General features: G+C 36.6%; 1 protein-coding gene across 10 annotated transcripts in view; it reads left to right on the top strand.

The window, feature by feature from the left end:
* CHD6 (chromodomain helicase DNA binding protein 6) overlaps positions 1-23,846 on the top strand; it is a 147,082-nt gene that overhangs the window by 76,088 nt on the left and 47,148 nt on the right. For all 10 annotated transcript variants that reach the window (XM_087929195.1, XM_087929198.1, XM_087929193.1 and 7 more), the window contains 11 exons: positions 6,597-6,744; positions 8,915-9,064; positions 10,802-10,867; positions 12,466-12,524; positions 13,004-13,121; positions 15,408-15,494; positions 17,499-17,633; positions 18,904-19,025; positions 20,212-20,455; positions 22,430-22,606; positions 23,137-23,280. In XM_087929195.1, the coding sequence (XP_087785321.1) occupies positions 6,597-6,744; positions 8,915-9,064; positions 10,802-10,867; positions 12,466-12,524; positions 13,004-13,121; positions 15,408-15,494; positions 17,499-17,633; positions 18,904-19,025; positions 20,212-20,455; positions 22,430-22,606; positions 23,137-23,280 (1,450 nt within the window). The remainder of the gene's footprint in view (positions 1-6,596; positions 6,745-8,914; positions 9,065-10,801; positions 10,868-12,465; positions 12,525-13,003; positions 13,122-15,407; positions 15,495-17,498; positions 17,634-18,903; positions 19,026-20,211; positions 20,456-22,429; positions 22,607-23,136; positions 23,281-23,846) is intronic.

Here is a 23,846-nt window from a genome sequence, read left to right as displayed (position 1 = left end):
TGTTTTAATATAGGCCTTAATTTGGGGGAGGGGCTTAATTTCATTTCATGCCCATAAAACAGGCCTGGACTTCCTATTGGGGGAGGCCATATTGTTGGAGAAAGAGGGTAGTTGAGGAATGTTGCTTCCAAAATGTCAAAATAAAGTGTATGCAAATAGAGCCATTGCTGCAAATTCTATAAGCATTTGGTAATTGTGGCATAATCTCCTCTAAATCATTTCTAATCATAGTGAGCTTCAACATCTATCAATGGAATGGTTGCTAATTGTAACTACAGAACCAATGTCTAGGGACTTATTACAAAATTGAAAGCACCAGCAGCACTGCACTTCCACAGCTTCTAATGCAATTAGAAGTATGTCATCTGCTCACACCTGCCCTAGAAAGTTACATTACAGGATTTATTCTTTACATATTTGAAGCAATACCATAGCAATGTTCTATAAAACTGCAACATAAAGATCTGATGTGAAAATAATATCAAAATATATATATTGCCTTTTATGAAACAAGATGCAAAACTATACTTCTGATTAAAATACAGGATATAAAAGTTGAATTTTCTGCAATACTTGTGAGTATTTTACTGTTAATTTCTTCATCAGTCAGTGCTCTTCTGTTTCTTGTTTGATATAAATGCTGGTATCAGATATCTGAAACCAAACAAATGTAAATATGCCCTCTGTGCTTTGCAGATATTGATGCACTAGCACAATCATCATTGCTAAACAAAGGATATTAGACGCTTATTTTCTTTTATTTAATATGAAAGTGAGCTATGTTTTGGGTGATGTTGAAGAAGACACATTTAAAACTAGACATTCATCTGAGAAGCACTGTAGAAAACTGACCTGGCATGATTATGTACTCAGGTTGTATGTATAGAAGATCCCTTTTCTTTAATACATATTTTATGAATGAAATACTGTCAATGAACTGTCATACAGAAGTTTATGAACTTGCAGTTGATCTCTGATCAGGAGGAGATGAAAATTTCACCAGTTGAAGATAACATTAAGCTTGCAAGGGAAACTGATTTGACTAACATAAAGACTGAGTATCAAGAAGGGAACATTGTCACATACAAGACAGTTACTGGAAAACTGATTATTCAAGGCATAGAGGATGAAAGGATGAAATGCCTAATGGTTGAGGCACTTGGTATAAATCCACATTGAACACTGTGAATGTTCTTTGGAATGGTAAATAGACTTGGATGGTAAGATAAAATATTGAACCGAAAGTGCTTTTTCAAAAGGCAACTAGACTTGGATGAGAAGTGAAACGTCTTCAAGCAAAAAAAAAGTCTAGTTGCCTTTTGAAAAAGCACCTTTGGGAGAATCATGACTGACAATCTCCATAAACATAAAACATTGAACCTTTGTACAATTAGGAAGGATTCCTTGCATTTCTGTTTTCTGAAGATTTGAATTATACAATGAATTATTGGGATTCTACTGGTTCGGACCAGTTCTATAAAACCAGTTGTTATGATTCTGCGCAGTTCAGAGAACCAGCAAATTGTGCCCCTGGCTGGTCCCATCCTTCTCCATCCGCCCCTCCTCTCCCTGTCCAGTCAGTCCTTATCGTGCATGCGTGATATTGTGCGCATGCCCGACATTGCTGACTGCATTCTCCCCCGACCAGTCATTCTTTAAGATATTCCTTTTTCCCCGCTCCTGATGATCAGCTGTTCTGAAGATCAGCTGTGCCGTGATCCCTCTCACTGTCTTAATGCTTTCCCCAGGAGGCTTCCCTGAGGTCCAGGAGACAAAAAGGAGGTGGGAGGGGTGTGGGGGGGAGCAGTGCCCCTCCCCCTGCTCCATTTTTTTGCCTTCCTGGGCCCCAGGGAAGTCTTCTGGGAGTAAAAATGCACCCCCCAGGAGGCTTCCCTGAGGCCCAGGAGGCAAAAAAAGGGGGGTGCTACAAAAAAAAAAGCCACGCTCACCCAGTCACATGGCCACTCTCACCTAGCCATGCCTACCAAACCAGTTGTTAAAAAATTTGAATCCCACCCCGCTTCCAGACTGTAAATTTTTTGCATATATGCAGAGCTTATTTATAAACGTGTAAGTACATTCCCCAGAGAACCAGTATGGTCTCAGGCTTCTCACACAGCAGTTAATACGCAGCTGCTGTTGTATATGAAGCTGCTACAAGGCTTTCCTTTTTAACTTGCTAAATCTACATCCATGTAAATTATAACTAAAGCAGCCAATTTTCATATCACTGATGAGTTTTTAGGTTTCACAGCGCTGGACCTGACTGTCTGAGAAAAACAAGGTGTTCATTCAGTATGGCTACAAAATAGCAGACTGTTGGCAGCAATTTGCAAGTAACCTCTTCCCAGACCATCACCCATTGTATTCAGAATGTGTGAAAACTAATGCTTTTCCCAGTTTTTTTTCCCAAGGAACATCAAATAGGATGACAAATAGATATAGATCAACCATGAATCTTTTGCAGAAGTGCTGCACATCAGTGATTAAAAAATAAATTGCAATTTACAGGTGATGTGTACCCTATCAGAGTGATAAATATTGGAGTATTTAGATTATTTCAATTAGATTTATTCTAGCTACCTTTTTTACAATATGCACAACTGTTAGACATTTTTTTCAGAAACAAAATAGAAAAGTACTCCATAGTTAAAAGTCTTTGTTCTCTCCCCACTGGAATTTTTTTTTTTTTGCATCCTGAAGAAAATATTGTAACTAACTTTTACTTCCATTTATGAAGATGGATAATGGAATCTCACTCATCAGATAATCTGTAATCCAATTAGCATAGTTCTCCCTCGATCCTAATTCTTTTTGAAAAGCACCCAAGTGAGTTAAATCACTTGTCTATTATATTCATAATTTTCCAGTCACCTTTCCCCAAACATTTGTTTAAACTATCCCATTTTCTGTTGCACAGTTACAGCATGTCATCTTTTCTGAGTAATTTACTTCTATGTGGAATTTAAGAATATTCATGAATTTGGTCACTGCTAGCTTCTGAATCCTCATTTTTTAAAAATAGTTGGGTAAAAACAGAAGTATCTCCCCTAATATCAGTTTAGAAGAAAATGTTTATTTTCACCTGTAGTTATTTGCTGAATTTACTTATTTTCTATTCATACTTGTTACATTTATATTCTGCCTTTCATTCAGAAACTCAGGGATGAGCAAGTATGGAGTGTCTTAATCAAATAATATGTGGATGTAGGCAAAGCTTCTTCTAGAAATGGTCACACAAGAAATGGTATGAAACTATATGTATGAAATATCAATGAGTTTGGTTTATGCATTCGTTAGGATTTTTTAAATGGCTTGTTTAATAAGCCATATTGCTAGGTCATAATGGATAGGCTTGTACTTGATACTAAGCCAAAGAACAAATAACTATATTATGGCATAATATAGTCCTTGGTATTCTCTAAGCTTAGTTGTTTACATGAAGATGTTTCATTACCCAGCTAGGTAACATCATAAGTGCTAGAAAGGAGTGAGGTTTGCTTTTTTATTAGGATTGTAGGAAGCTAAATAAAATATTGGCTTGATTGCAGTTTGGCTAAAAGATGAATCCAGCTATGGCATTGCCATAGTAGCTGCCAACCTAGAACTTCCCACTGGTGTGTATACAGCTATACTTGTCTGGCATGTGATACTGAAATCTGCACTAGATTTCATAACTTAAATGGTTAGAATTATTTAAACGTATAAACATCCATTTATATAATCATTTCCAATATTTTCTTGGATTACTTTCTCAATTTGATATTGTAGATAAAAATTACTTTCTTTGTATCTTGACTTTTTTGTTCTTTTTTATTTTATAAAAAAGGGATTTACATGCTCTTGAAAGAGAACACTCCTGTTTTATTATTGTAACATTCCATTGTTATTTATGATCATATTATAACTAAATAATGTTTCAGTAAAGAGAAGGCGAGATAGACATACCTGAAAGAGTAGACAGTATTATGGTAAAGATTGGTAGCCAGACGGTGAATCTTGGACTTCATAGATTAGAACCAGAAAGAACTAAAATTACAATTAAAGGGAAAGAACATTTAATTTCAGCTTGCTAATACAGAATGTAGCAAAATATTTTAACATAGGGACATATTTAAAAATATTTGGGGACAGTGGATCAAAAATTAATTTTAAGAATGTTTGCTATAATAGATAGTGATATTATGGGAGAGGAACAAGTTTTACCCAACAAGACAGAAATTGTTATAAAGACTGATTATAATATAAAATGTAAAAATATATTTCATAAACATGACAGGTTACAAAAATGATCTTTAGAAAAAATGAAACCTGCTGGTGTCTTAATACAGGTAGTCTTTGACTTATGATCACTTTTTTAGCAACTGTTTAAAGCAGAGGTGGAATTCAGCAGGTTCTGACCAGTTCTGGAGAACCGGTAGCGGAAATTTTGAGTAATTCGGAGAACCAGCAAATACCACCTCTGACTGGAGATTTTACAGTATTCTTCCCCTGCCACGCCCACCAAGCTACACCCACAGAACTGGTGGTAAAAAAAATTTGAATCCCACTACTGGGAGTTTTGATGGCGCTGAAAAAAGTGATTTTCAATCAGTCCTTGTACTTAAATTGTCGCAGTGTCCCCAATCATCACATGATCAAAATTTGGATGATTGGCAAGTGATATGTAATTACAACTGTTGTGGTGTCCCAGACTCATGTAATCACCATTTGTGATATTTCCAGGCAGCTTCCGACAAAGTCAATGGAAAGAGCTGGCTGGTGTTCACTTAAAGACCATATGATTCATTTAATAACTGTGATAATTCCCTTAATGACAGAGGCAAAAAAGATTGTAATATCAGGTATGCCTCAATTAACAGCTGCATCATTTAGCAATGGAATTTCTGGCCCAGATGTCAGTAAAAGTCAAGAACTACCTGTAATTAAAAGGGATATATAAACAACAGATCAGTAGAGTGACTTTCCTATAGTATATTGGATTTACAACGATTTTGTGAGAAGAAACAAAAAAAGGAAAAGAAATCAAATTCTAGGACATTTAGGGCAATAAATTTGAAGGTTGTTAAAAGGGTACAAATATAAAGTTGATTTACTTGGTTAGGGTTAAAATACTGTATATATGTTGCTATCACTGATAACCCTTAATTAACTTTGCTGACAAAAACTGAATAAAGAGATTTTAAAGTTTTGTTTATAGGTAAGAAATGAGATATGAAGGAAACATTTCTTGTATTTTAGGAGAAGGTGATTAGTTACATAAATTGTTTATATTTGTTCTGATGGAGGAGGAAGTTCGTTCTTTCTGTTTTCCTTTATTATGCAGTATTCTTATTTTTTCTTTCTATTTTTCTTTCAATTCTTTTTCTTTTTTCCACTTTCTATTTTTTTCTTTCGCTGTTTCTTTTGGTTTGTGTTACCCTTTAGCTTTTTAATTGTAACATTGAATAAAAATATTGGAAAATTGACTAAATACTTATTTGAAAGATAAAGCTGCAATTCTCTAATATTTCACATCTTAAATATACTACTATAGTTGCTGTTATCCATTAATCTTATTATTATTATACACAAATGATATTATTATACACAAATAATCCATTTATGTAATTGATGCTGCATCAGAAATATATAAAAAGAGGTCCCAAGTCTGCATGCTTCTTCTGGAAATCTTGGGTGCTGCTCCAAAATCCTTCAAAGCTATTAGTTAACTATCAGTTAATTTTAATACAAGGTAAATGTAAATGAAACAAAATCAAATTTAATTTTGCCTTGGCCCTACATATTACTTTTTGGAATGTAGCCCATGGTACACTATTCAATGGCCAAGTGTGGCTTTCAGCCAAGAAAATTACACACCTCTACTTTATATCATTTAAGAAGACATCTGCCTTCCCTTATGAGCTGTAGAATTGGACTCATTACAGGTGAGAATAGTAAGAAGAAAAAGATTCCCAATTATATTCCACATGATTATGTTAATAATGTGGTACTCATAAATTATTTTTAGTTTGCCTGGTTACTTATAAGTGGAAAGTTTTTCAATTACGTAAGTGGAACAAGGGGACAGTGTAAATAGAGAAACTTGCCTATGAATGCAATATTTTAACAGGGCCTGTATTTTTGCTGAATGTCTTAGATTAATAAGCAATTTCTGTAGTCAGAATAGTTTTGGTTGTGAACTTGTACATGTCATATTTTTATATGTGTTTTGTTTGCAGAGGCTCAGAAATAATAGTTATGTGAAATAATTTCCTTAAAAGAAACTTGACTGGAAATCAAAGAGAGCAGCCTAAAGTACTTTAAGTCCTTTTTTTCAGACTAAAATTGTATTTATTTGAATATGTATTGCTCAGTGTTGGAGAGAGTAATCCCTTTGCCTTTAAAATGGTGTTTGCGTAAGCAGAGTGCAGTAGAAAGAGAACCCTCACAAAGACGTTGCTTCTTTTTGGTATTTTGAATTTGGCTAATGACTTTCTGAAAAAAAAACGGAAAAAAAGATTGTCATGGGTAGTTTTGGGGTAAAATATGAATGACAGATACTGAGTTCAATGATACTTACTGTGATACTATAATGCTGACATTTGTACCTGCAGTATGGAGCAAGGACCAACTCCTGTTGAAAAGAAGAAGAAAGGAAAAAGGAAAAACGACACATCACTTGATAGTTTAGAATTGGATCAAGGCCTCCTTTCGTTGTCTGGACAAAACCTTGAGGAATCTGTTGAATCAGTTGACAGTCAGGTATACTTGAATGTTGAATCTTTATGGACATGAAACAATCTAATGTTGCTACAGTTTTCTCTCATGAGTACAACAACCAGTTTATGTTTTGTTAGTTCCTATTATACTTTGGTTCTGATTGTTAGGGTCCCACCAAGATGTACCTGTATGTTGGCTTATGCATAGAACTGTAAGTGTGGAAAGTTGTCAAATAGTAGTCATTCAAATAAGGCCTTTAAAAACAAAAATGTAAGATTGTTTCTAGACACAGTTTAGTGCTTCTACCACACCCACCTGCCAATTTATACATTAGCAACAGCAACAGCACTTAGACTTAAATATTGCTTCACAGTGCTTTAAAGCCCTCTCTAAGCGTTTTACAGAGTTAGCATATTGCTCCCAACAATCTAGGTTCTTGGAAGGATAGAAGGCTGAGTCAACCTTGAGCTGGTCAGGATTGAATTGCAGCCTGCAATACTGCATTCTAACCACTGTGCCACCGTGGCTCTAATTGCCTTTAGTTGCCTAAACTTTTATCACAGATTGGTGAGGATCACATCAGAAAAATTAAATCATAACTTTCTTGACATATTCTCTTTCCTCTCACCAATCTTCCACTTGATACTTCTTTTGCAATTCTGTCTCCATTCCTTTTCTATTTTTTATATTTTCCCTCTTAAGCACAATTTTGACTTGAACTGCAAGATGAGCAGCATATAAATTTAATAAATAATAATGACTACCTTAATCCATGATACAATAATTTTCATATGCTTGTTGCATTATTGAGCTTTGCAGCACATCATTCAGTTTAATGTGTGCACATTTTCATGTTCCCAATCAACAGACCTCTGTTGGCCACAAGCATTCCATAAATTCACAAAACAATCAAAGGAACATCACACATCTTTTGGAAGGAGTATGTTCACTATATGCTCACTGTATGTATGAATTCTTTATTGGCCAAGTGTGATTAGACACACAAGAAATTTGTCTTGGTGCATATGCTTTCAGTGTAAACCATTAGAGAGCATTTCACCAAGGCAGCCATTGGCTGCACCATCTTGACTCAAAGTATTATCCTGACTTACAATCATGTGAATGGTCTGTCACAGATAAGGTATAACGAAGACATCCCTTCACGTTGCTTTAGTTCACCTATCACTCTAAGGTACATTGAAGTTGCTTTTGCTTAGCATCATATATGAACCTAGCCCCAAGTGATTAATAACTTTAACATTTTATTTGACTTAGGCCATTGATGCAGAGCATGTCAGTTTGCATATTTGGTTGTGATTTCTCCAGGGTTGAATCATGAAGTAATCAACAGACAAGGGAGAACTATCGGATTCACCGGTATTGATCAGAAAGAGCTGAAGTTAAGCAGGAGAGGCACTCCATAGGGAATTTTCTGAAAGTGTTACATTAAAAGATTAGTTGATGTAAAGAGAACCGTCTGAAAGTGATTTCTGAATTGAGCAGTGTGTTTACTTAAAAATATATATGCAGTATGCAGGAGCAGCAAGTGGTTCAAATATGATGCCAGGAAAGACTGAAAGTGGGCAAAAACAAATTTCTTCTCTTTCAGAATTTAGATAAATTGGCAGGCAATTTTTAGGATTGGCAGTTTTCTCCCTTTCTTTCCTTGCTATCCAAAACTGCCTAGGGGGTTGGCAAAATATTCGAGGACCAGGTGGTGATGGAATAGAAATGTAATGTATTATGAAAAATAATCAAACAAAGTAGGAACACACACACACACACACACACACACACACACAGAGTACTGAGATTTGTATTCATTTCCTGCTATATGTCTTAACTTGTCTATGCCTTGGCTTATGTTGATGTATTGTTTAGGGCTTTTCAGCATGCATTAAACTAATACATAGCAGGATGCTCTCTCCATTGTTTGAAAGAAAAATCGCCTTGATTGATTTGGCATCATATTTATTCTTGGGGTGGGATGTTCAAACTTTTGAAGTGAGAAGCTAAATCATATGTCTGTGGCTTACAACATTTGGTTTAGTTCAGGCTTACTGGTGCCCTAACTTTTCACTTAGTTGGCAATATATTGGCCAAATCTAAGCAATGTGTGTTTCTTTGTATAACCTGGACGAGTGGTGGATTTCAGTTAAGCAGTATTGTATATATCTCTTCTACCATGTTTGAGTCTGTGTTTGCTGTGCAGAAGCGCCGTTCTGGACGCCAGGTAAAGCGTAGGAAGTACAATGAAGACTTGGATTTCAAGGTGGTTGATGATGATGGTGAAACAATAGCTGTATTGGGTGCTGGCCGAGCTTCTGCACTTTCTGCATCTACCTTGGCTTGGCAAGCAGAGGTATGGCTGGGACAATTGGGAAAGAAAACTTAGTTCCATTTAGAAAATCCACTTGCCTGTGAACTCATGGCACAGTAGACATGTGACATCGTGTTTGCAGCAATTTGAAAATAATTACATATCTTGAGTAAAATCAATGGTTTTTTTTTAAAACTGAATTGTTGTAGAGTGCATTCATTTGTTACAAATTCCCAATCGAGGATATCACATTCTGGTGATACACCAGAAAAATGCAGCATTAACCTTTTTCTGTAATTTTAAATTATTCTAAATAAGTGAATCATTTAATTAATTATTTTCTGTCATTTGGAATGTAATAATATATACATATACACAAAAGCAATTCTTATTTAATTTATTACAAAATAAGTATTTCCCAAATGAAATTCTAATCTGATTTTGATTTCTCTGTATTTCTTCCATTTTAGAACATTTCTTATAGTAGTCCTTTATATTTAATTATAAACAAGGATTGATAATTGTGATAGTCAAAACAGCATAAAAATGACTTAAGAGTCAGTTTGGTGTAGTAGTTAAGGCATCCCCCTGGGAACTGGGAGACTCTTTAAGTAGTGGTCCCACCTTAGGCACAAAGTTAACCGGGTGACTTTGGACCATTTATCTCTTAGGAAACAGGCAATGGCAAATCAATCCAAAATTTTGCCAAGAAAACTGCAGGAACTTGTCCAAGCACTCACCAGGACTCAACACTGACACAATGGCACATCCCCCATACCAGCAGTGGGATCCTACCTGTTCCACTACCGTTTTGATGATGGTGTGCGTGCACCTAGCGCACTCGCTCAGCTTTCCCCACACAAGCTGAGGCCTGCAGCGCCAATTAGCTGAGAGGATAAAGAAGAGAAAAGTGCTCTCAGCTGATCGTCCTAGGCTTTTTTTCTTCCTCTCAGCTGATCATGGGAGGCTTTTTTTTTACTACCGGTTCAGCTGAACTGGTAGCAACCACCACTGCCCCATACCTTATTTATTTATTAGATTTTATCCTGCCTTTATTACTTTATAGGTAACTCAAGGAGGTGAACATATATACCGTAAAATTCTGTCCTCCTCCTATTTTCCCCCACAAGAATAATCCTCTCAGGGGTGTTGGTCTGGAAGAGATGCAGAGAAAGTGTGCAAGTAACAGAAATACATATGTAAACTAAATTCAGTTCTTAAACTGATAGCTTGTTTTCAGTGATTGCCTGTAGTAATATTCAGGCACTCTCATCCACTTTAACTGCCACTTTCTTTTTATATGAGAATATATATAAGATCATTAGACTAGACAAGACCAGAATAGAATTGTATATCATATATAAGTAGTCAGCATGATCTACCATTAATGACTGTTAGTTCAGTGTCTGTTTAAAGTTACAGTGGTACCGAACAAGGAGATTTACAGCCGATCCTCAAAGTTGTGGCTATCACACTATCCTGATGGTGATGTGATTGTGATTTGGGTACTTCACAAACAGCTCACAATTACGATGGTCACAACATCCTGCAGTTACATAACTGAATTTAACAACCATCCATCAAAGTCAGTGGGGAAATTATCAAGAGGTAAATTGCAATCATGTGATTTTTCATGACAAGAAGTATCCTATCTATTAATTCCAAGGGATGTCTTAAAATACTGAAGCCTTAACTTTTAATGTACATTGCTTTAAAACACTAAATGCCACAACCACATCTGGGCAGCTAAACTTCCTTCTTTTGGTCTCTGTTCTATAGGAACCTCCTGAGGACGATGCCAACATCATTGAGAAAATTCTTGCCTCCAGGATGGTGCAGAAGGAGGTGAGAGCGTTCCTTCTCCTCGGAGCCCTTTCAGTTCCTTTATGAGTTTTTTTTCTATTGGAAAGAAAGAATATCATTAAATTATAACAATTGGTATTAGAAGAAGATGCTGTAAATTATTTACTTTATTATAATTTGTCTCCTACAGTAATATGATAATGAAATAGTAGGACTATTATGTTCGGAGCGTAGCTTCTTCATGCAGTGAATGAATAGTCTGGAGTTTGGTAGTCCTGTTGGAAACAGAGGCAAGGGTTCAGTTTGAAGCTCAAGGCAGAGGGATATTGTTCTCTGTTTGCCTAGAGTGGGTACTTAAATTCAGAACACAACTGATGGCAAAATTGTGCCTCAAAAGTTGCCCTCGCCCCCTCGCCAATTCTGGTATGTAAGTGGGTGTTTAGATCTGAAATATACTCTCTGCTGCCATGGTTTATTCCCTAACACCACTTGCTCATGAAGCATTTATTTAGGACTGCAAGCTCTGTGATAAAAGGCTTTTTTGAGAGAAAAATTCTGTTATCAATTGGCTGTATTATATTAGTAAATAGAGTGAAAATAGGATGAAAATAAGTTTAATATAATAAAGTTGGTGCTTGTGCATGGGTGTGAGTGTCCAATTTTGATTGAAGCCTGGGTAGAATCAAACCGCCCTGATAAAAGCCAATTGATAGATCTGCTGTCTTTTTCCACATGCTACTTAGGTTTGTAACTTAATGCAGCCACAATGAAGTAGCTTCTACACTTTTCTGTACTTTATTTTAATTTATTTTGCTTTATGAAAGAGTGTTGAAGGTCAGATATTTGCCCATTGTTTTATAATCTTGAATGAGCCAATAATTTTATTTCAAAATGGATTTAGACCTTTTCTCGTGGTCAGTTCAGCTTTTCTTGTAATTAAGATATTTAGTCATCTTACTGCATAAGAAGTATATGGAAAAAAATTATTATACGAACATCTCAGGTATTGCTTTGCTATTTCTTATTCCTGAGAGATTTGAATGACTTGTCTTAATACTTGTAAGGAATGGGATTATCATTTGTTTTCCCTATTTACTTTTGCTTTTTTTGCCAAGTGGATTTTAATATTTTTCCAGTCATACTTGAACATCATACCTATGGAATCTTATATTTGTTACATTACAAAGTAGTTTTTCCAGTCATACTTGAACATCATACCTATGGAATCTTATATTTGTTACGTTGCAAAGTAGTTTATTCAAGTAAGCTACCATTGGCTGTGGAGTGTGGTCCTCACCTAGCCTCAGTTTTATCCAAATGATGCCGACTTAGCATTAGTGGCTATAATGGATATATTTAAACTGGATGTTTTTAATCTGATGTTTTTATTGTTCTTATTATTTTAAAAAGTTTTCAGTAGTTTTAATTGTAATGTGTTTTTTTAATTGTAAGCTGCCCAGGAGTCATTGACTGAGATGGGCAGCTATAGAAATAGATTGAATGGATGGATGGATGGATAAATAAATAGAGAAACTGAGAAATAGATAAATAAAAATAGATAAATATAGATGCTAAGCATTAATGGGTATAATATATCTATATAATTAAACAAACAAACAAACAAATAATTGTTGTTCCAGATTTATCCTGGAGGAGCAACTTATGAACAGGAAGAGTTCTATGTAAAGTACCGCAATTTGTACGTATAGCATGTGTTTGTCTTATCAATGTGCTACGTACTGTCCTGTTTTGGATGTCCAAAACATATAAAGTAGCATCTATTTCTTCATACTAGAAGTTGACTAATTTGTCAAATTTGATTTTGCTCAATTTCATATTTTTCTAACTTTAAATTCCTTATACCTGATTTCTGACTTTTTCTAATATTTGAATTTTTGTATTTTTCCCCCTCAATTGATATCTTTGGGGAAACACTAGTAATTAATACATCACATTTTTATGCATACTTCTGCCAGAATATGCTTATTTGGTTGCATTTTTAACATTTTAAACATGATATTAACTGGAAATTACAGTTCAGTTTTTGGAAAGATATAAATGCAATTGCATATTTGAAGGAAGTGAGATTTGGATAAGTTTGTGTTAAAATGCCAATCATGTACTTATCTTGCTGGTTCCTTCTTAATAATCTGAATGATACTCTTCATTAATTCATAGTTCTTATTTGCACTGTAAATGGGCCACCATGGAGGAGCTAGAAAAAGATCCCCGGATCTCCCAGAAGATTAAACGCTTTCGCAATAAACAGGCCCAAATGAAGCACATTTTCACTGAGGTCAGTAATGAATTTTCCTGGTTGATTTTATGTTCTTTTTCAGAATATTTTTAAAAGCTCTGTTAACTGGGGCAAATTTTTGTGGTATTGTCTATGTATGCAATTAGCAATGTGTATACATATTAGCAGCGCCATCACTGTAAACCAAAGCAAATTTGTGATTAAACAGCTTTTGCTTTACCCTCCTTCACTAGTTTCCCTGCACTTGCACACAGGGACTTGCATCCTCTTTCCCCAAATTGCCTGAGCTCATGCCGCATTTGCAGCAACACCCAACTTCCAAGCAACCTGTGCCAGATCTCCCAGAGCTTCTCACTCATGGAATCCTCATGCTTCTTAACTGGGACGCCTTCTACTTTCCGCTTAACAACCCACATGTCCAGGAATTCCTGGATTGCTATTGCTAAGCATGCAGTCATGTAATGTTGCACTTTATAACCAAATTGCTTAGCTATGGCAATTGTGTTTCCAGTTGCCATTCTAACTCGAGAACTACCTGTATTCAATTTTTTAAAATTGATTTTAACTCTGTTTAGGATTTTTCAAACTGTTCTGAGTCTATAGGAATTGGTGCAGATAATACATTTAAATTAATAGATGATGATGATGATGGCCTAGATGGATAAACGTACAAAATTATTGTACCTCTGCCAGGAGAAAACAGGAATAGAAAGGCAACATGATGGCATGTTGCCAGTCAATAGATACCTGAGAATCTTGTTTTTAGAGTGCTCTTTTTCTAACTATCATGTCATCATGTGTGATGCTATTGTGAAAGTATTGTGGAATTAGAATGGAGGAGGTTGGTTTTCTCCTGAGTTAGAGATAAATAATTGATGTCCTGTTCATTCATTAGGGTAATTTCAAGCTTATCATAATAGATATTTATATTACTTGACAGCTCAAGATGAATACTCAATGAGAATATTGGTTGATTTACAGTTGCTGTTTTTGTTTGATAGTTGCTTTCAACCAGCATCTTGAAAAAGAAATAACTGTTGACATAAAACTCATGCTTTCCATACAGGTAGTCCTTGGCTTCTGTCCATTTATTCAGCAACCATTCAAAGTTATGGTGGCACTGAAAGAATGGACTGATACTCAAAGTTGTAGCATCCCCATCACATGATAACATTCCAGGAGCTTAGTTGCTCAGCTTGTGATCAGGATGATGCAGACACCATAGCTGTTCCTTCCCAGCTTCCCACAAGCAAAGTCAATGTGGAAGCTGGCAGCAAAGGTCTCAAGTTGCTCCAGTAAATTGTTCTAGCCCGCAGAACCTTCCTACTTGCTCACAGCCTCCATCAGCCCTCCCAGGCCCTCCTTGGGTTCTCCCAAATCACATGCGACCTGTACTGGACCTCCCCAACCTTCCCTGGCCTCCCCCATTTCTCAGTGGCACCACTGTATTTCTTTCCTGGGAATCCAGGACTGCCAGGATTGCCATAGCTTTGCTATCCCGTTACATGACATGGTGCTTGACAAACATATCATTTAGTGACAACAATCCTGGCCCCAATTTCCATGATAACTCAAGGACTACCTATAGGAAATTATAGTTTCATTCTCCAAAATTAAGCATTTTTTTAATTGCAAGGTATGGGGAACTAGTTGGGAAAAGGTTAGAAGTGGAAATAAGTTGCAAACTCTCTGCTTGAAGAAGAGAAAATAGTCTTCTCAGCTGGACTATTTGCATGCTATCCACCCGTATATTCTTCAGAGATCCCGACACCGCTCCAGATTCCAAAGTATGTCCTTTTGTGTTATGTAACCATCATCCCACTGATATCTTTTTTCTTATATTCAGTTTTATTTATTTTTGGTGGGAAGTAGTGGAGCATTTGGAAGAGTTGAGATTCTGCCTTTACACTTTTATTCTAGATATAAGCAGAATTCACAGTTTTACAAGAGAAAATAAAGAAGTTTGGGTGGAATTGTTTTTCTAATATTTCTTGGTCTTCACACATCTTATTTTAAAGATTGCAACTGAGGTATGTAAGGAAAAAAGCTGCCAAAGCTTTTATTTCTATAAGAAAGTCAAGGAAAGAACCTGATAAAGAGCTGTTTTGCCTGCAACACTATTAAAAATAAAATGAAATTATTTGACAGTAAAAATTGCTTCCTTCTTGCTAGTTCAGGAGGCCCAACGCTTGCTTCGGTCAGCCTATATGACTTTCTTGTTTCAACATCTGACGTGAATTAATAACTTGAGAAACTGATTTTTTTTTCCTGGCTAGGCCTAACGTGACTTAATGCATATCTGCTATTTGGTTCTTATTTTGCCAGCCTGATGAAGATCTATTCAATCCAGACTATGTGGAAGTTGATAGAATTCTAGAAGTGGCTCACACAAAGGACTCCGAAACTGGGGAGGTAGATGTTGTTCTCACCATGATTGTTATTTGCAATTCACATTCCTCACCCTCTTGATTTTCATGGCTGACCCTCAGTCTGGGAAACAGAAGGAGTTTCTTAGGAAAACACAGTGATACAGTTCCCCCACATCTGTCTCTTAATTGCCAAGAGTTTTTCAGCTAAGTAATTGTGAATGTCCATGCAAGGTATACTGCTGATTCAGCAAGCTTGATGCTGGAAATAAGAGATTACTGAAATGTAGTCATTGTGTGAGTCCAAGATGGAGTTTCTGTAGGACAGTTTTTCTCAAAATTTACAGTTAAGGCTAAAGTACAGGCTAGACAAGCTAAATGTCTGAAATCTCTGTAGTCATGTGCGTATTTAAATTGCAACTATAAAAAGCAGCATCCTTTGTTTCCATCTTAATAACCCATACTCAAATATAGTCTAGAAAGGGACTTTTCCTTTGAACTGCATAGGTTTCTTGGAAGAGATGTAGTGCCTTATAGCTTTGGTTTAGAGCTGGTAAGATCAGCACAATTCTGGTATAGGTGTTCTGCTTCATGGAAAAGTGACAGAGTTTAGGCAGAGCCCACTCCAAACTTGAGAGGTAAATTCCTTACCTGGCTTTAAAAAAACTCAGATTCTTTTAATTTCTCATGCTTCAGAGCTCTGCCCCACAACATAGTACCTTGGGTACTATGGCATCTTCCAGGCTCCAGGCTCCATCTGACTGAGAACAGACCATAGTAGTATCAACTTTGTAAATAGAGAGTTCCAACTCCCCTCGAGTGATGATGTCTATAAGATGCTCACCACATTTTAAATGGGCCTTAAATCTCCACAGTTGTCAACACATGCACCATAAGTTTTGCATGCAGTAAACCTCAGATTCAGTTAAGTTGGGTAGGCATTACCACATCTGGACTGCAAAGATCCAAATGACTACTAGATGGTAGCTTATACATTTGTGCATCTTTTTGTTGCCACTTAGCAACCAGTTGCATTTTTGCAACCCAGTTGCTTCAGCATTAGAGAAGCCTCCTGATGTGAAAATATAGTCAGTCAATACAGTCAATATTCTTGTACCTAAAAAAAAGAATGGAATCAACATAAAATCTTTTAGTGAAAATCAGATAGTAGGAGACTATAGAGAAATCTTCTATTTTTTAACAAATTCCCTAAACCTTTCTGGATTAATTAAAATGATATATTGGTTTAATTCTTACAGTTTACCTGGGTATAAATGATAAAGCATTATTCAGTTATCACTCCACATTTTGAATTATGTGGTCATGAACCTTTGTATTATTATATTATTCTGCTAGTAACACAACAGTTAGAAATGAGGTATGGAAATAATTTTTACATGGTGACAAAATTGTGGGTGTATTTTTCCTCCCCCCATGTACTTGTGTAATTGTACAGTGTACAGGATCTTAAAACTTAGTGGTAAGTGAGAGTATTGATACTAAATCATCCCTCTCTCCCAAGGCCTATGGAAATCCCATGGAACATCCATATATTTGAAAATTCATATTTCTGCTTCCTGCCTTTCATGATAAATCAATTATTTCTATTAAGAAAAAAGAACTGAAGATAAAACATAGATTATTGATTAACAAATGATGACTAAATGTTTCATGAGGTTTTTTTTTAAACATTCACATTAAAAAGTACCCTTGGAAGTTGATGTCCACTTTTTGTGGAGAAAGATTGATTAATTAATTAAATGTATATGCTGCCCATCTTTCAGTCAAAAATGACTCTGGAATGATAAAGGTTTGTTTTATATAAAGCTTTCCCTTTTCTTTGGAAGCATGTGATAGTTGGCTCTAAAGTTGTATCCATGATCATATCAATCATGGTTACACCCCTGCATACATCATATGTTTCAGCTTATCAAATGATCTTATCATTATCTTCCAGATTATGTTTCCTCAAAGAGTTCCGTTATTTGTTCTTTGTCACTTTTTGCTTTGAGCCTTCACTGATTGTCCTTTTGTTGTTCCTGGATTGTAGGAGGTGACTCACTACCTGGTGAAGTGGTGCTCCTTACCCTATGAAGAAAGTACTTGGGAACTTGAGGAGGATGTTGATCCTGGGAAGATTAAAGAGTTTGAATTTATCCAAATTCCACCAGAACTTAAATCCTTGGTAAAAAAAATAAATTAATCCTTAATTTTGATGGGGAAAAGAACTGATAGTTATGCATGAAATAAACATTAATTAAAGAATATTGTAATAATAAAGAATAACGTAATTTCCTCTTTCAGATCGTTTATTTGGCAATAGTTTTTTTAAAATCTATTTATTAGCTTCCTTTGAGTATTATTTTCAAGCCACTGATGTATTTACTTAATTGTCATGTTTCCAACCCATAGCTTATGGATCACTGCGCTGGGTCATATGTTTTACTGAAATGTAACATTTTATTTATTTGGTTGTTTATACACTACTGCACTTCCTTAGGGCTCACTTTGGTTTTCTAATAATATATAATTAACATAGTGATAACCCAGTAAAGACAAAGATACAAACCAAAAATCCAAAAATTAGTCCATCTAAACAATCGAAAAGACAACTATTCCTGGAAGGTAACTAAAATTGAGGCTTGTGTAATTTATAGTGGGAGGCCACTCCAGATGCCTGACACTGCTACAAAAACAGTGCCTCTATGCCTCAGCCTCCTCCGCTTCCTGAAAGCAGGGAACCACCTGCTATTCTTCCTGGCAAGATAGAAAAGCTCTGGCTTATTCAAGAGCTGAATTCTTGAAGATAGCTTTGTGTCAAGCCATAAATGGTTTTAGTACCAACAGTATTTAAAAAGCCAGTATAGACTCTGCAGCAAATTCATAATTAATCTGAGCAGTGAATACTAGAAATATACTGGCCTGTTGCAGTTTGGACCATATGAAGATTCAAGAGTTCTTTAAAGGCAGTCCCATATAGAACTGATTGCAGTAGTCTAAATGATCAGAAATGAGTCAGAACAGCGAAGTCCTTGTGGATTCATCTATATCCTGGAAGGCAATCCAGTCTATTACATTATTCCCTAAGGTCTAGTTGATGGATCTTTGAGGTTTACTTGTCATCATTGCCCCCTCTCTAATACAGTACAAAGACCATATCATTATTTTTAGACAATATATATGATGAGTAGCTGCTATTCTTATGTTTTGCTGATAAATATTCATGTATTATAGAGAGCAAGAGAATATAGCTGAGATCAAATTTCGTATTCTGGTAAATTGGTGGTGATGGAGGTTGTAGTATATCTACATTGATACTCTACATACTCATCATTTTTCAAATATGTCTATTGACTCAGACGGGTCAGGGACTCTCCTGATCAGGACAATTTCTTCCCTGCTTGCTTCCTCGCATCCTTCCTCCCACCCTCCCTAATTTGTTTTTTAAATCTTAGGAGCGTCCTGCCTCAGAGACTTGGCAAAAGCTAGAGAAGTCTCGGGACTATAAGAACAATAACCAATTGCGGGAATACCAGCTGGAGGGAATGAATTGGCTGCTTTTTAACTGGTATAATAGGTGAGTCGCAAGTAGGCATTTCCAGTGGGGATAATAATTTGACAAATTATTCCTGAAATCCTGGAAATAGTTTCTGGTTTGCCTTATTAATTCCTTTCTGGATCACACCCTGCCTGTGGGTGTAGGTGTGGGTGCACATCTTTACATACATTTTAAAACTATTTTAACCACTTCGGACAATACGTGTGAAAGTGAAAACCATGAAATTTGGGAAGTTAACTCAGCATTTTGTACATATGAAGTTGCTATATTTTTTAGGCCTACCATATTTACCTGAAAAGATATTTACATTGAGTTTAATGCTCCTCTGCCCAAAGGAAGAGTAGATAAAAAATATATATATATAAACACCGATAAAAATTCCTCTGGATTGCGCAAGATCTGTTGAACCAAGGGTCCCATCTCCAGCCAGAACTAGACATGGAGCTTTTCCTGTCTCCTGTGAATGTATGTGCATGTCACACTTGTGTGTGATTTATGGGTGTGTGTTTTTCTACTTGTCAAATCCATGTTCCAAAAAAAGACAAGGGAAGGGAAAAAAGGATACTAGCTGAATGAGTAATGTCTAATTAAAATTAATTCATTGTAAAATAAGATGTCCCATTTATAAAATTAATTGATCGCTCATTGGCATTTACCAACCATTTATTTTACCATACACAAACAACTCTCACATGCAAAAACACATTATACACACATTACCTTCCCTCCTTTCAGCAGAAACTCCCCCCAAAAAGGACAAAAAAAAGCAGGCTGGAGATGAGTTAAGGAGAAGGGATAGCTGCACTGGACAGGGAAGGAAAGAGGAACGGGAGAACAAAACTGGATGTGAATGAGGCGAAGGAAAGAGGTAACTGGATAGGGAAGGGAAAAATTGAGAAAGAAGCCTTGCTTAGGAACTGCAAAAGGGTTACATTCTCAAGATGAATAGACTCTTCAAGAAAAAGCTAATATTCCATATGCGCTAATATGCATTGTTCATTACCACAGAGTGTGGAAATAAATCCCAAGAACAAAGAAGGTTGTTTTAAATTAGGCAGAGTGAATAAACAGTTGGTTAAATGAACTTCGCTAGGCAATATGTTGTGCCAGTATTAGTCTGCAGGGGAATTCACCCATTGGTAAAGGAATCATTTTCAGAAGGGCTTCCAAAGTTTTGTAATGGCTGTTTGTGGTATTTCCATAGGAAGAACTGCATTCTGGCTGATGAAATGGGTTTGGGGAAGACAATCCAGTCCATTACATTCCTCTCTGAGATCTATCTGATGGGTCTTCGAGGTCCGTTTCTCATCATTGCTCCACTTTCTACCATCACCAACTGGGAGCGAGAATTCCGCACTTGGACCGAGATGAATGCCATTGTGTACCATGGCAGCCAGATAAGCCGCCAGATGATCCAGCAATATGAGATGGTTTATCGGGATACACAGGTTTGTGCCATTGTATATATCTTAAGGAACTTTTTCCTGTTTGTTTTCAGCCTTGGGAATATAATGTGCAGAATGGAGTGGGGAAAATTGATTAAAAATAAAGCTTTTGAGAAGGGACAGTGGGGACACTAAATGTAGAGGTAACAAGAAAGGCCAACTTGTATTTAGGCATTTCTTAAGCTAAGAAATGAAAATAAAGATTAAAATATAATCTTTGAAAATAAAGATTAAAAATATGGATGTTTCTTCACCATTTTTAAAGTCAAACACACTACAGGTACCCCTCAGGTTAAAATGGCAATTGATACCAGGACTGCAGTCATTAAGCAATGTGGCTGTAAAGTATGATGTCATGTGATTGAATCACTTAGTAACACAAATGCAGTTTGTTATTCCGGGTTGAGTTCCAGTTGTTAATGTGACCCAAGACATGTGGGTTGTTAAATAGGAAGTGAATGGAGTTCCATGTAAAAACGGTGGGGGCACTATTGTGGCTTGTTGCAGGGGGTAGGAAGGATCTGGGAGGCTTGACACAGGGTGCACCCAAGTCCGAGGAGGGAGAGTTGTGCAAGCTCAGCAAGGCCAGAGAAGGAAGGCAAGGAGTGCATGGGAGTGCAGGGAAGCCTGGGAAGGAGGCTGTAAGGAGGTGCCATGGGAGGCTGGGGAAGGAGACTACTGGTATATATGTGTATGGGACCTCAAGGAGGCTGGAGAAAGAGCATCCTGGGTGCATGTGAATGCAGGGTGGTGTAGGGAAGAGAACACAGGGTGCAGGAAAAGTAGTTTGGTGGTGAGTACATTTCAGTGAGCAATGGGGGGAGGAGGATACCATGTGCATGCATGCTAATGAAGTTGGAAAGAAGGGTTTGGAAAGTTCATGTGTATGAGCAAAAGGGGAACGCATGTGTGTGAGCGGAGAAAGGCTAAGGGGAATTTCCAGAATGACGTGACTTGTGGGAAGTTGGCAGGGAAGATCACAAGTGGCAATCATGTAACCATGGGACAATGCAACCAGTCATAAGTGCAACCAGTGCCTAAATGTTGGGTGCTGCAGTGATCAGAACTTCGAGGACTGGTTGTAAGTCCCTTTGTTCAATGCTTTCATAATTTTGAACAGTTGCTGAACAAATGGTCGTAACATGAGGACTACCTATACAGAAAACCTGAGTGGCACACTACAACATGGAAACCTTAAGGAAAAATATATTTGTGTGGATTGGTTGCCTTTGGTTGTAGGTCTGGATTCACATTGCATTTCTTTGGATTTTCTGCATGTGGACAGATATGCTTAGAGGATCCCAGAATTATACCACTATAATTTAAATGTTGAATATTTGTACGAATAAGAAAATGGTCATGGCTAATTAATAGCACAGGTGGTCTTCATTTAACAACCCTAATTTTCATCAGCAATCTTCAGCTAAGCAAAGTAGTCATTAAGCAAAACATGTGACTGCCCTGCGTAGTTATTACAGTTCTGGTTACAGGTGTTAGGTGAATCACCCATGAGATATCACATGACCACAACTTGCAACTTCCTCCATTGGAAGTGGCTCTTCATTGACTTTTCTTATTAGAAGCCAGCTGGGAACATTGCAAATGGTGATTATGTGTTTGTGTGACACTGCAACTTTAGTAAATGTGTAATGGTTGCCCAGTGCCCAAATTGCAAACATGTGAGCATGAGCAAGTGTCAAGGACTGGTTATAAGTCATTTTTTTCCAGCACTAGCATTACTTTGAACAATCACTAAATGAACGATCATTAAGTGAGGACTACCTGTATTGTGAAGTAGATCCATAACCTTAAGTTTAAGTAAAGCATGTAAATCTCCTTTTGATGCATTTGTTTCAGTCGCCATGTAGTTTGTTGCACTATTCAGAACATCTACCAGGAATGCAATCATAACTGATCAGCACTAATTGCTATCTAGGAATGTAAATTCCAACTTATTTTTTATAATATCATCCTTAGGGTATTCCTCTTCCTGGGCTCTTCAAATTCCATGTAGTTATTACCACCTTTGAAATGATCCTGGCAGATTGTCCAGAGCTGAAGAAGATGCACTGGCGTTGTGTGGTTATTGATGAGGCCCATCGGCTCAAGAACAGGAACTGCAAATTACTGGAAGGATTAAAGCTCATGTGTCTGGTGAGAATTTTCCAAATGTTATTGCTCTTCTGAAACATATGAAAGATATTGCAGGCATATGTGCATAAAGGAAAATGTATTCATTTCTTTAATATTTCTTAAACGTCTGTAATTATACTTTATAGTTTCTCATTGTTCTGTGGCTTCAAAAATATAACAGAAAATGTTCATTGTACAGTAGTTTTCTGCTAGCTAAATATTTCTTCTACTGTGTGCATACTTGAGCCATAGAAACTGAAGATTTTTGTATGGTTTTCAATTTTAATAATAGTTAAATCTAATGGCCTGTGAATGCTGCTTACAGTTAAGTGACTTGAAATACAGAAAGGTTTCCTGTAAGCTGTCTATCTGCTGGCTTTAAAGATGTAAAAACAGTCCCAGGCTTCTATAAATTGAAAACAATATTTTGACTTGCAGTGTGATCTATGCTCAACAAAAATATTGCAAAATACTGGCTGGAAATAAAGCCTAATCCTATCCTGTTCTTTCTCTAACTTGACTATTATGATCTGTCCTTGAATGGTAAACAGGAACACAAAGTGCTGTTGACTGGGACACCCCTGCAGAACTCAGTGGAGGAGCTCTTCAGCCTACTGAACTTCTTGGAACCACAGCAGTTCCCATCAGAGACGGCCTTTCTTGAGGAGTTTGGGGATCTCAAAACAGAGGAACAGGTAACAAGAAAACAGTTTAGTAAATTCTCCACACATGAGGGTTTCCTATGGTTTTTGCCTGAGGAAATTGGGGTTGGGTGGGTGGGTGGGGGTTGATAGTTCCTTGCAGATTAACTTAAGTTGTCTACTGAGTAAGCATTTGGCTACCCAGTGGCAAAAGGGTATAGAAATAAACAGTGCAAAAGGGTTGCCCAAACTATGGTGTGACCGTACTTTTTTGGATAAAATACATCTCTCTTATTGTTTTTGTATTCTAATGTGTACTCTTTTTTAAAAAAGAGAGAACACAATGCAGCAAACTCAAACATTCATTATACACAAACATATCCTCAAATTCTTCATATACAAATGTTGTCTTTCTTACCAAAATATTTCTGGACATGTGCAACCATATTGAAAACCATATGTAACTTACTTGCCAACAAACTTAATTCACCAAGGTTTTCATTTTTCACATATCACTGGATATTTAGGTATATATGCATTTATACTCACGTTCTCCAAAGGTGCCTTTGCTATCTGTTGCATGGTGTTGCCCTAATATGATTACTTTCTTGCTGAAACTG

The sequence above is a fragment of the Pseudonaja textilis genome, chromosome 3 (genome assembly GCF_049901715.1).
Source record: "Pseudonaja textilis isolate UNSWEBS1 chromosome 3, rPseTex1.2, whole genome shotgun sequence".
Classification (NCBI taxonomy): Eukaryota; Metazoa; Chordata; class Lepidosauria; order Squamata; family Elapidae; genus Pseudonaja; species Pseudonaja textilis.
This window is presented reverse-complemented; position numbering and strand designations above follow the sequence as displayed.